The following is an 11,714-nucleotide window of genomic DNA, read 5'->3' on the forward strand; positions in this document are numbered from 1 at the left end:
CAGATGGATTACACCCCATAGTTCTAAAAGACGTAGCTGAAGAGATTGTGGAGGCATTAATAGTGATCACTAGATTCTGGAATGGTTCTGGAGGAGTGGAAAATTGCAAAGGTCACTCTGCTCTTTAAGAAGGGAAGGAGGGAGAAGAAAGGAAATTATAGGCCAATTAGCCTGAATTCAGTGGTTGGGAAGATGTTGGAGTCCACTATTAAGGATGTGGTTTTGGGTTACTTAGAAGTCCATGATAAAATAGGCTGTAAACGGCATGGTTTTCTTAAGGGGAAATCTTGCCTACAAATCTTTTGGAAATCTTTGAGGAAATAAAAGGCAAGATCAACAAAGAAGAGTCAGTGGATGTTTACTTGGATTTTCAGAAGGCCTTTGTCAAGGTGCTGCACGTGAGGCTGCTTAACAAGATAAGAGCCCATGATATCTCAGGAAAGATACTAGCATGGATGAAAGATTGGCTGACAGGCAGGAGGCAAGGAGTGGGAATAAGGGGGGCCCTTTCTGGTTGGCTGCTGGTGACTAGTGGTGTTCTGCAGGGGTCAGTGTTAGGACCGCTTCTCTTCATCTTATATGTCAGTGATTTAGATGACAGAATTGGTGGCTTTGTGACCAAATTTACAGATGATACCAAGATAGGTGGAGGGGCAGGAAGTGCTGAGGAAGCAGGGAGTCTGTAGGAGGACTTAGACAAATTAGGAGAATGGTCAAAGAAGCTACAAATGGAATACAGTGTTGGCAAGTGTACAGCCATGAACTTTAGTAGAAGGAACAAAGGCTTGGGCTATTTTCTAAATGGGGAGAACATTTAACAATCTTATGTGCAAAGGGACTTTGGGAGTCCTCGTGCAGGATTCTTTAAAGGTTAACTTGCGGGTTGAGTTGGTGGTAAAGAGGGCAAACGCAATGTTAGCATTCATTTTGAGAGGACTAGAATATAAGAGCAAAGATGTAATGCTAAGGTTTTATACGGCATTGGTCAGACCGCACTTGGAGTATTGTGGAGTTTTGGGACCATATTCTAAGAAAAGATGTGCTGGCATTGGAGATGGCCCAAACAAGGTGATTCCAGGAATGAAAGGGTTAACATATGAAATGCGTTTGATAGTTTTGCGCCTTTACTCGCCAGAGTTTAGAAGAATGAGGAGGGACTGTAATGTTGAATCAGCTTCGCAGATCTGGCAAGTGAGACAGAAAGCACTGGCTTTGAATATTAATCATTTATTTACAGAAGTAAAAATTCCACCAAACATTTATGTTCCCCAAGTTACAGACACTACAAAGATGAATATTCAACAAATACGTACATTTAACAAACATACTTGGCTAAATGCATAGCATACCTTCCCAATGGCTATGTACACCACTTGCCTTAAACAAAGAGAGAGAGAGAAAGCCTCCCACAACTGCTTTCTATATATCCAGGATATCTGAAACTGGACACCAGGCAGCTAACCAATGGAAAAGTAGCAGCAGTTTCTAAATAAACCACTCATGACAAAGCGACTTTCGACAATCAGAAAGTTACCACATTGTAACCCACCATAAAACGAGGATATCATTGAAATCTATCGAATATTGAAAGGTCTGGATAGAGTCGATGTGGAGAGGATATCTCTTATGATGAGTGAGTCTAGGATTAGAGGGCACAGCCTCACAATAAAGAGATGGCCATTTAGAACAGAAATCAGGAAGAATTTCTTCAGCTAGAGGGTAGTCAATTTGTGACGTCCAATGCCACAGACGGCTGTGGAGGCTAAGTCACTGAGTATATTTAAAGCAGCGGTTGATAGGTTCTTGATTAGTCAGAGCACCAAAGGTTACGAGGTAAGGGCAGGAGGTTGGGATTGAGCGGCATAATAAATCAGCCATGATGGAATGGTGAAACAGACTTGATGGGTTGAATGACCTAATTCTACTTCTCCAATTTTTTTTTTGGTTTTATGGTCTAAAATTACCCTACACCTCTAGAACTCAATCCTCCAAATAATAAAGGCCAACACACCATTCAACTCCTTAACAACCTTATCAATGTGTGGCAACTTTGAGGGATCTATTGGTATGGACCCCAGGATCCCTCTGTTCCTCTACACTGCTAAAAATCCTGCCATTGACCCTGTATTCTGCATTCAAATATGACCTTCCAAAGTGAATGACTTCACAATGACAAATTTGAAGGCAGAACTTCTTGAAGTTTGCTTGGGAAGTAATATTAGTTCCTTTTTCTCTTCCTTTTCTGCTCCCTCAGGCTGACCAGTGCACTGGTCTTCAAGGTTTCTTCGTCTTCCACAGCTTTGGTGGTGGCACCGGTTCTGGTTTCACCTCTCTGCTGATGGAACGTCTCTCCGTCGACTATGGCAAGAAGTCCAAGCTGGAGTTTTGCATCTACCCAGCTCCTCAGATCTCCACGGCTGTGGTAGAGCCCTACAACGCCATCCTAACCACCCACACCACACTGGAGCACACCGACTGTTCCTTCATGGTGGACAACGAGGCCATTTACAACATCTGCCGCAGAAACCTGGATATCGAGCGTCCTGGCTATGTGAACCTCAACAGGCTGATTGGTCAGATTGTGTCATCGATAACAGCTTCTCTTCGCTTTGATGGAGCTCTGAATGTTGATCTGACAGAGTTCCAGACCAATTTGGTGCCTTATCCCCGAATCCACTTCCCTTTGGTGACGTACGCTCCTGTGATCTCGGCTGAGAAAGCTTACCATGAGCAGCTAAGTGTGGCTGAGATCACCAGTTCCTGCTTCGAGCCAGGCAACCAGATGGTGAAGTGTGACCCTCGCCATGGCAAGTACATGGCTTGTTGTCTGCTTTACCGAGGTGACGTGGTGCCAAAAGATGTCAACGCTGCCATTGCAGCCATCAAGACCAGGCGTAGCATTCAGTTTGTTGACTGGTGCCCCACTGGCTTCAAGGTTGGCATCAACTACCAGCCTCCCACTGTGGTGCCCGGTGGTGACCTGGCCAAGGTGCAGCGTGCAGTCTGTATGCTGAGCAACACCACCGCCATTGCCGAAGCCTGGGCTCGCCTTGACCACAAGTTTGACCTGATGTATGCCAAGCGCGCCTTTGTGCATTGGTATGTGGGGGAGGGGATGGAGGAGGGGGAGTTCTCTGAGGCCCGGGAAGACATGGCAGCCTTGGAGAAGGATTATGAAGAGGTCTGTGCTGACTCTACAGCAGATGATAATGACGGAGAGGAATACTGAATTCCATCCATTCACGGGCAGATCTTTCCTCTTAACGCTCTACATAAATTAAATTTCAAAGAAGCCACGTCACTGTTGAGAACCTAATGTGTTTTCCACTTGAATTAATCATTCTCCAAGAAGTTGAAAATGTTGAACACGTTAGGCTGATATGTTTGGCAAATTTAATTGGAAACACATCTGTTTTTATCTAATGAAAGTAATGGCTGCATTGACAATATCTTTGATGTTCCTCATTGAAATCAAGTATACTGTTACACAGGACATGGTGCCTCGTGATATGCTAAATGTTCCATTTTGTAGCCACAGCCTGTAATTATCAAGTAATTTTATCCCTGAGACCATGACTGCACTTCCACCATGGGAATATGAATTCACTTTATGAGAAATTCCAGAAATAAGAATCTGGTATTGGTAAAAATGCTTGGATTGCAATAATAAAATCTAGCATCTCCATGTACAGCCTTCAAGGCAGGAATCTTGGTACTTTCTATGCACAGGCCTTTTTATTCCTCTCCTGCCTCCCATTCAGATTCAGATTCATTATTTTATCACGTACATCGAAACATACAGTGAAATCCATTGTTTGTGTTGATGACCAGCAAAACCTTAGGATGTGTTGGGGGCAGCCACAGATGGCACCACATATTCCAGCATCAATATATCATGCTGTAGTCTCCTCAATTAGATTGTCAGGCTAACTCACACCATATTGTGCTCCCGGTGTGGCCTCTGCTAAATTATTGAGACTGGAGGCAGATTGGGGGATCTCTTTGTCGAGGATCTCCACTCTGTCCACCAGCCTCTCCCGGTGGTCACCTATTTCATCTCCATATCATGTTGGTAAACGGTAAATCGGTTTATTATTATCATATGTACCAAGGCACGTACCAACGCTATTACACCACCAGGGACCTGGGTACATTTCTCATCATTGTTTGTAGGGAGTTTGTACGTTTTCCCCGTGACCTTGTGAGTTTCCTCTGGGTACTCTGGTTTCCTCCCACATCCCAAGGATGTATGGGTCAGTAAGTTATGCGGTCACATGGTGTAACTGGGCAGCGTGGGCTCGTTGGGTTACCATGTTATATCTCTAAATAAACAACAATAAATAACTATGATTGAAACAGTTCATTTTATCACATCAGTACTGAGATGGTACAACAGCAGAACGAAGTGTTGCAGTTGCAAAGACAGTGCAGTGCGTGCAGTTCAGGTAGACAATAAGGTGCAACGTTGTACTGAGAAAGATTGTGAGGTCATAGTACAGACCCTTTGGCCCATGATGTTGTGCTGATCTATTTAAACTTATTGCATGATCGATCTATCCCTTCCCTCCTACACAGCCTAAAGCCCTCTACATCCATGTGCCAATCTAAGAGTCTCCTAAATACCCTATTGTATCAGTCTCCACCATCACCCCCGGCAGTGCATTCTGGACAGCTGCCACTCTCTGTGTACAAACCTTTCCTCTGACACACCCCTTGAAATTTCACCTTAATTGTATGTCCTTGCTGCCCTGAGAAAAAGGAAAACCATAGTAAGGGACGATTCAATCCGGGCACCACAGTAGTGTAGCGGTTAGCGCAACACTATTACAGCTCGTGGCATCGGAGTTTGGAGTTCAGTCCCAACGTCATCTGTAAGGAGTTTGTACGTCCTCTCTGTGAACATGTGGGTTTCCTCCAGGTGCTCTGGTTTTCTCCCACAATCCAAAGATGTACCGGTTAGTAGGCTAAGTGGTCATTGTAAATTGTCCTGTGATTAGGCTAGGGTAAAGTAGGTGGGCAGGGCGGCTCATTGGGTTGGAATGGCATGTTCTATGCTCCATCTCTAACCAAATATAAGTGGGTTAGAAGCTGTCTTTGAGCCTGGAATTACTTTCAGGCTTTTATATCGTCTGCTCTATAGGAGGGAGGGGGAGGAGAGTGAAATTCTACACTGATGTGTCTGTTCGCAGCCTCCACCACTGCCAGGTCTCAACCAAATGCAAATCAGAGGAACGGAACCTCACATTCCACATAGGCAGTCTTCTTTCCTGAGGTATGAACACTGAATTCTCAAATTTACATCATAAGATTCAAGATTCAAGATTGTTTAATGCCATTTCCAGTTCACAAGTGTAAAGGAGAATGAAATAATTGTTACTCTGGATCTGATGCAGCACAAAATACCCACAATAAGATAAAGAACACAATAATAATAAAATAACACAATAAATATAAATACATAAGGTAGCCTGTATATGTAACCTGATTGTATGTTCATAAAGTGACACTATACACAGGATTGTCTGTACATAGGTGGCTGACAGGAAATGATAAAGTAGCAGTGGTTGGGGGTGTGGTGGGGTCAGTTAGTGGCAGAGGTGTTAATCAGGCAAAGGAGTAGAATTAGGCCATTTGGCTCCACCATTCCATTGTGGTTAATTTATTATCCCTCTCGAATCTGTCTTCCTGGCTTCTCCCCGTAACCTTTGACACACTAATTGCTTCACCCCTGTTACTTTTACTTTCACCCTATTTTTTCCTTATTTTCCCTCTCTACCTAATAAAGCTTCCGATTCAGATTCAGATTTAATCATCACATGTGTCATTTGTGTTAACAAGGATCTGGCTGGGGGCAGTCCACAAGAGTCGTCACAAATTCAGGTACCAACATAGCACGCCCACAATGTTCAGCAGAACAACACAAGCAGTAGTGACAGTAACAACATGACAACAATAGCACAACATCACACACACAATCCTGGAGGAATGCAGCAGGCCAGGCAGCACGTATGGAAAAGAGTAAACAGTCAATATTTCAGGCCAAGACCCTTCCTCAGGACTGGAAAGAAAGAGAAGTCAGAGTAAGAAGGTGGGGGGGAAGGGAGGAAGAAGTACAGAGTGGTAGGTGATAGGTGAGACTAGGGGAGAGGGAGGGGATGATATAAAGTGTTGGGAAGATGATTGGTGAAAGAGAGCAAGGGTTGGAGAAGGGGGAATCTGATAGGAGTGGACAGAAGACCGGGGAAGAGGGTGGATAACTAGTGGGAGGTGATGTGAAGGAGATATGGTGAGAGAGGGAAATAGGGATGGGGAATGGTGAAGGGGAGGGGGGGTAATTACTGGAAGTTCAAGAGACTGATGTTCATGCCATCAGGTTGGAGGCACCCAGACGGAACATAAGGTGTTGTTCCCCCAACCTGAGTGTGGCCTCATCACGACAGTGGAGGCAACCATGGACTGACATGTCAGATTGGGAATGGCAAGTAAAGTAGAACTGGGTGGTCACAGGGAGTTCCCACTTTTCCTGGCAGATGAAACAAAGGTGCACAGCAAAGCAGTCTCCCAATCTGCGGTGGGTCTCACTGATATACAAGATATCTGGGAGCACCGGATACAGTAGATGGCCCCAACAAACTTGAAGGAGAAGCATCCCCTCACCTGGAAGGACTGTTTGGGGTCAATAGTCTGTTGTTCTTTCTGGACAGCAGATCCAACCAGCTCCCCTCCATCACCACTCTCCTCCATTTGGTGGAAATGGTCCTCACCCTCAATAACTTCCCCTTCGGCTGCCCCCACTTCCTTCAAACCAAAGGTGAAGCCATGGGCACCTGCAAAGGTCCCAGCTATGCCTGGCTTTTTGTCAGTTATGTGGAAGTCCATGTTCCGAGCCCTCACCGGCATTGCTCCCCAACTCTTCCTACATTACATCGACTACAACCTGCACCCATGTTGAGTTCGTCGATTCAGTCACAGAATCATAGAGAATTACAGCTTAGAAACAGGCCCTTCGGAACACCTTGTCTGTGCCAAACTATTATTCTGCCTAGTCCCATCGACCGGCACCTGGACCATCGCCCTCCATACCCTCCAAACAATGTATTTATCCAAACTTTTCTTAAATGTTGCATTTGACCCCACATCTACCACTTGCACTGGCAGTTCATTCCACACTCGCACCACTCTCTGAGTGAAGAAGAGATCCCTCATGTTTCCCTTAAACATTCCACCTTTCATCCTTAACCCACCATCTCTAGTTGTGTTCTCACCCAACCTCAGAGGAAAATGCCTACTTGCATTTACCCTATCTATATCCATCATAAGTTTGTTTACCTCCAGATAGGCATTCCATCTGCCCATCACCCACACATCCCTCTCACTGATTCCCACCAACCCCCATCTTCCTCCCTTTATTCCAAGACCCACCATCCACACTTATCAGACTCCATCCATCTTCCACTCTCTGTCACTTCTACCTCTCACCTCCTGGCTTCTGACATCATTCTTGCCCTCATTCTCCCTTCTCGCCTGGATCCAGCCCCTTCCCAACATCTTTATATGCCGGCTCTCTCTCCTCTTTCTTTCCACTCATAATCCGAAACGCCGATTGTCCCTTTCACTCCGCAGATGTTGCCTAAGCTACTGAGTTCCTGCAGCACATTTGTGACTTACTCAGATTCAGAGTCATTTACTGAATGTACATTGACAATGTATCACTTGCAGGGATGTGCTGGGGGCAACCCACAAGTGTCTGCACATATTTCACCACCAGCGTAGCATAGCTCCAATGTTCAGCAGAACAACAAGAGCAATAAAACAACAGTAAAACATACCCCTCACTTCACTCCCTTCCATCCACTCTCACACACACAGAGACAGGCTGCCTCCTGACCTCCAGTTTCCAGATATGCTGACAAAGGGGCTTTGAACATCAGGCCACAACTTTCAGACTTGCCAACTTTGGTCTTTGACCATTGGGCTTTGATCTTCAGTAAGGTCTCCGGGACTCACAGATTATGGGATTCCCCAACTCCAGACTCCCATTGACCTTCAACCCTGTGACTCGCAGACCTGGGGGGAGCTCAGATCACACCCATCACTGTTCCGGGGTAAACTGGATGTTGGTCTTCCCATGGAGGAAGTGGTCCAGACAGTCATAATAACAACATTTAAAAGAAACATAGATAGGAACGGTTTAGAGGGATATGGGTCAAATTTCTTGAACTGTACTGCCACAAAACAACAAACTTCATGACTTACCTGATTCTGATATTTGCACCTGCAAATGAACCTTTTACAATTCATGAACATAGAACAGTACAACACAGGAACAGGCCCTTCTGTTGTTCTGCTGTTGTATCGAAGTAATTACATAAGTAATCAAAAATCCATCTAAACTAATCACTTCTGCCAATACAATGTCCATATCCTTCCATTTCCTGCACATTCATGACACAAGAAAGCAGCATTGATCATAAAGGACATTTGCCTTCCAAGCCATGCCCTCTTCCCACTGCTGCCATTGGGAAGGAGGTACAGGAGCTTTAACTCCCACACCACCAGGTCCAGGAATAGTTATTACCCTACAACCATCAGGCTCCTGAACCAGTGTGGATAACTTCACGCATCTCAACTTCTACAACCCATGGATGCACTTTCAAAGACTCTGTAACTCATGTTCTTGGTATTATTTATCCACCTATCTATTTATTTTATTTGCACAGTTTGTCTTCTTTTGCACATTGGTTGTTTGTTAGTCTCCTGAACTATTAAGACACCTCTTGGATGCCTTGGTTCAGTTTGCCTTCACCACCACTCCTGGCAGCACATTCCAGTCTCTAATAGGGAATGCTTCTCCATATCAGACAGAAAGCTCTCCATGGTACTTCTGTAGAACTGTGTTAGAGTTTTTGGTGACATACCAAATTTCCTCAAATTCTTAATGAAGTAGAACTGAATGAAATATAGCAAATGGAATGTTGGTCTTTACTGCAAGGGGGATTGAATTTAAGAGCAAGGAGATTATTGTGCAAATGTATTGGATCAATTTTATTCACCATATACATTTATGTGTACCAGGAATTTGCTGTAGTGTGTTGGTCAGGGCGCAACATGCAACAAAAATCAACAATTATAAAGAATAAAGAATTATTTAAAATTAAGGTTAGAAATACGGATATAGAATAAAATTTGCATATATGCATATAAATCAACATGTATTTACAATGTAAACAGCATTATACAAAGTGGTTTAAAATGTTTACATAGAGGGGGATATGGGGGAACTGACTAGAATGGTTGATCAGATTAACTGCCTGGGGGAAGAAAACTTTCTAATAACAAAAAGATTTCTTCAGATAAAAATGAAATGATGATCTTGACAATGGTCCCCTGCTCTTCAAACCTGTGTTTGTTATTACCCCACAATCATCATGCTCCTGAACCAGCATGGATAACTTCACTCACCTCAACAATGAATTGATCCCACAACCTATAAACACACTTTCAATAGATCTACCACTCATCTTCTCAGTATTTATTATCATTATTATTATTATTATATTTTTTATATGTTTTCTCAGCTTCAACTGGCAAAACCTGAGCTATGGACATAGGAAAGCACACTAATTTCTCAATTGCTAGGAACTTTCGGACTATTGTAGTGATGTTTAGTATTGTGGCTTTCTGAAGATTTACATAGATATTACTTTGTCAGCCTAATTGTTTAATACTATTGTATAGGGCCTTTGGGATGATACCAGTTGTAGATATTATTATTAGGACAATGTATACCCTGTTCATGTTCCATAGTCTTTCAATTTCCTTTTTTAATTCAGCATCTTTCTGATGTTTTTCACTTATTGATTTCTGTATGTTATGTGTGCTTGAAATGTTTATATCTATTAAGTAAGTTGTTTGTGCTTGTTAATCCTGTATTATTATGTCCAGTCAGTTTTTATGGATTGTCCTATCTGTAATAACTGATCAATCATAATCTAATATGTGGTATTCTGACTCTAAAACTGGATCAGGCTTGTATTGAAAGTAAGGTTTGATTTCATTTATGAGTTCGTATTTTAAAGCAAGCTTCTGATGAATGATGTTTGCCACTTTGATTGTGCCTGTGTAAGTAATCAGATTGAGTGAAGCTGTTACAGGATCCTGTAATGTGTTGGATTGTTTCTGTTTTTTTTCTCAGTGTTTTCTGCATTTATCATCTTGAATATGTTGATCTTTTGTTATGTATTTTTGATCATTTTTTTGTGTTAACCACCTGGTCCTGTATTACCACAAGTATTATTATTATATTTGTTTTTTATGCATTTGCACAGATTGTCTTCTTTGGCAAATTGATTGCTTGTCAGTCTTTGCTTATGTGTAGTTCTTCATTGATTCTATTGTGGTTCATTGTATCTACTATGAATTCCCACAAGAAAATGAACCTCAGGGTAGTATATGGTGACATATACATACCTTGGACTTTGAACTCTGTTTAACATCTGATCTGGAAGAAGCCACCTTTGACATTTTGACTAGTACACCAGAAGTGTTATCCTAGATTAAGTTTTCAAGTCCATGAACATAGAATATAAAATAACAGGGCACAGTACAGGCCCTTTAGCCCATGATGTTGTGCCATCTTTTAAGCAACTGCACAGGTTGACTCTGTGGTTAAGAAGGAGTACAGTGTATTGGCCTTCAATTGGAATCGAATTTAGGAGCCGAGAGGTAATTTTGCACCTATATAGGACCCTGGTCAGACCCTACTTGGAGTACTGTGCTCAGTTCTGATCACCTCACTACAGGAAGGATGTGGAAGCCATAGAAAGAGTGCAGAGGAGATTGACAAGGATGTTGCCTGGATTGGGGAGCATGCCTTATGAGAATAGGTTGAGTGAACTTGGCCTTTTCTCCTTGGAGCGACGGAGGATGAGAGGTGACCTGATAGAAGTATACAAGATGATGAGAGGCATTGATTGTGTGGATAGTCAGAGGCTTTTCCCCAGGGGCTGAAATGGTTGCCACATGAGGACACAGGTTTAAGGTGCTGGGGAGTAGGTACAGAGGAGATGTTAGGGGTAAGTATTTTACTCGAAGAGAGTGGTGAGTGCGTGGAATGGGCTGCCAGCAACAGTGGTGGAGGCAGATATGATAGGGTCTTTTAAGAGACTTTTGGATAGGTACATGGAGCTTAAAAAAAAGAGGGCTATGGATGGGTAAGCCTAGTAATTTCTAAGGTAGGGACATGTTCGGTACAACTTTGTGGGCCAAAGGGCCTGTATTGTGCTGTAGGTTTTCTATGTTTCTATTCTAAGGTCAATCTAACCCTTTCCTCCCAAATAGCCTGCCAATTTTCTATCATTCATATATCCTGAATGGACTGCCTCTTCCACCAACTCCTAGCAGCGTGTTCCATGCACCCACCACTCTCTGTGTAAAAAACCTACCTCTGACATCCCCACTATATTTTCTTCCAATTGCCTTAAATTTATGGTCTTTTGTATTAGCTATTTCCGCCCTAAGAGAAACTTTTTGGCTGTCTACTCTATCTGTGCCTCTCGCCATCTTGTATACCTCTATCAAGTCACTTCTCACTCCTTCGCTCCAAAGATAGGTTCTCTAATCCAGGTAGCATCCTAGTAAATTTCCTCTGCATTCTCTATAAAACTTCCACATCTTTCCTATAATGAGGCGACCAGAACTGAACACAATACCAG

General features: G+C 43.1%; 1 protein-coding gene across 6 annotated transcripts in view; it reads left to right on the forward strand.

Moving 5' to 3' along the window:
* LOC134348262 (tubulin alpha-4A chain-like) overlaps positions 1 to 4,735 on the forward strand; it is a 30,094-nt gene extending 25,359 nt beyond the window's left edge. For 2 of the 6 annotated variants that reach the window (XM_063051373.1, XM_063051374.1), the window contains exon 5: positions 2,255 to 4,728. In XM_063051373.1, the coding sequence (XP_062907443.1) occupies positions 2,255 to 3,229 (975 nt within the window). In that variant the 3' untranslated portion in view covers positions 3,230 to 4,728. Of the gene's footprint in view, positions 1 to 2,254 lie in introns of all 6 variants that reach the window. The other 4 variants (XM_063051371.1, XM_063051372.1, XM_063051370.1 and 1 more) reach the window with 3 other exon arrangements.
* Positions 4,736 to 11,714: the final 6,979 nt, after the last annotated feature.

The sequence above is a fragment of the Mobula hypostoma genome, chromosome 6 (genome assembly GCF_963921235.1).
Source record: "Mobula hypostoma chromosome 6, sMobHyp1.1, whole genome shotgun sequence".
Classification (NCBI taxonomy): domain Eukaryota; kingdom Metazoa; phylum Chordata; class Chondrichthyes; order Myliobatiformes; family Myliobatidae; genus Mobula; species Mobula hypostoma.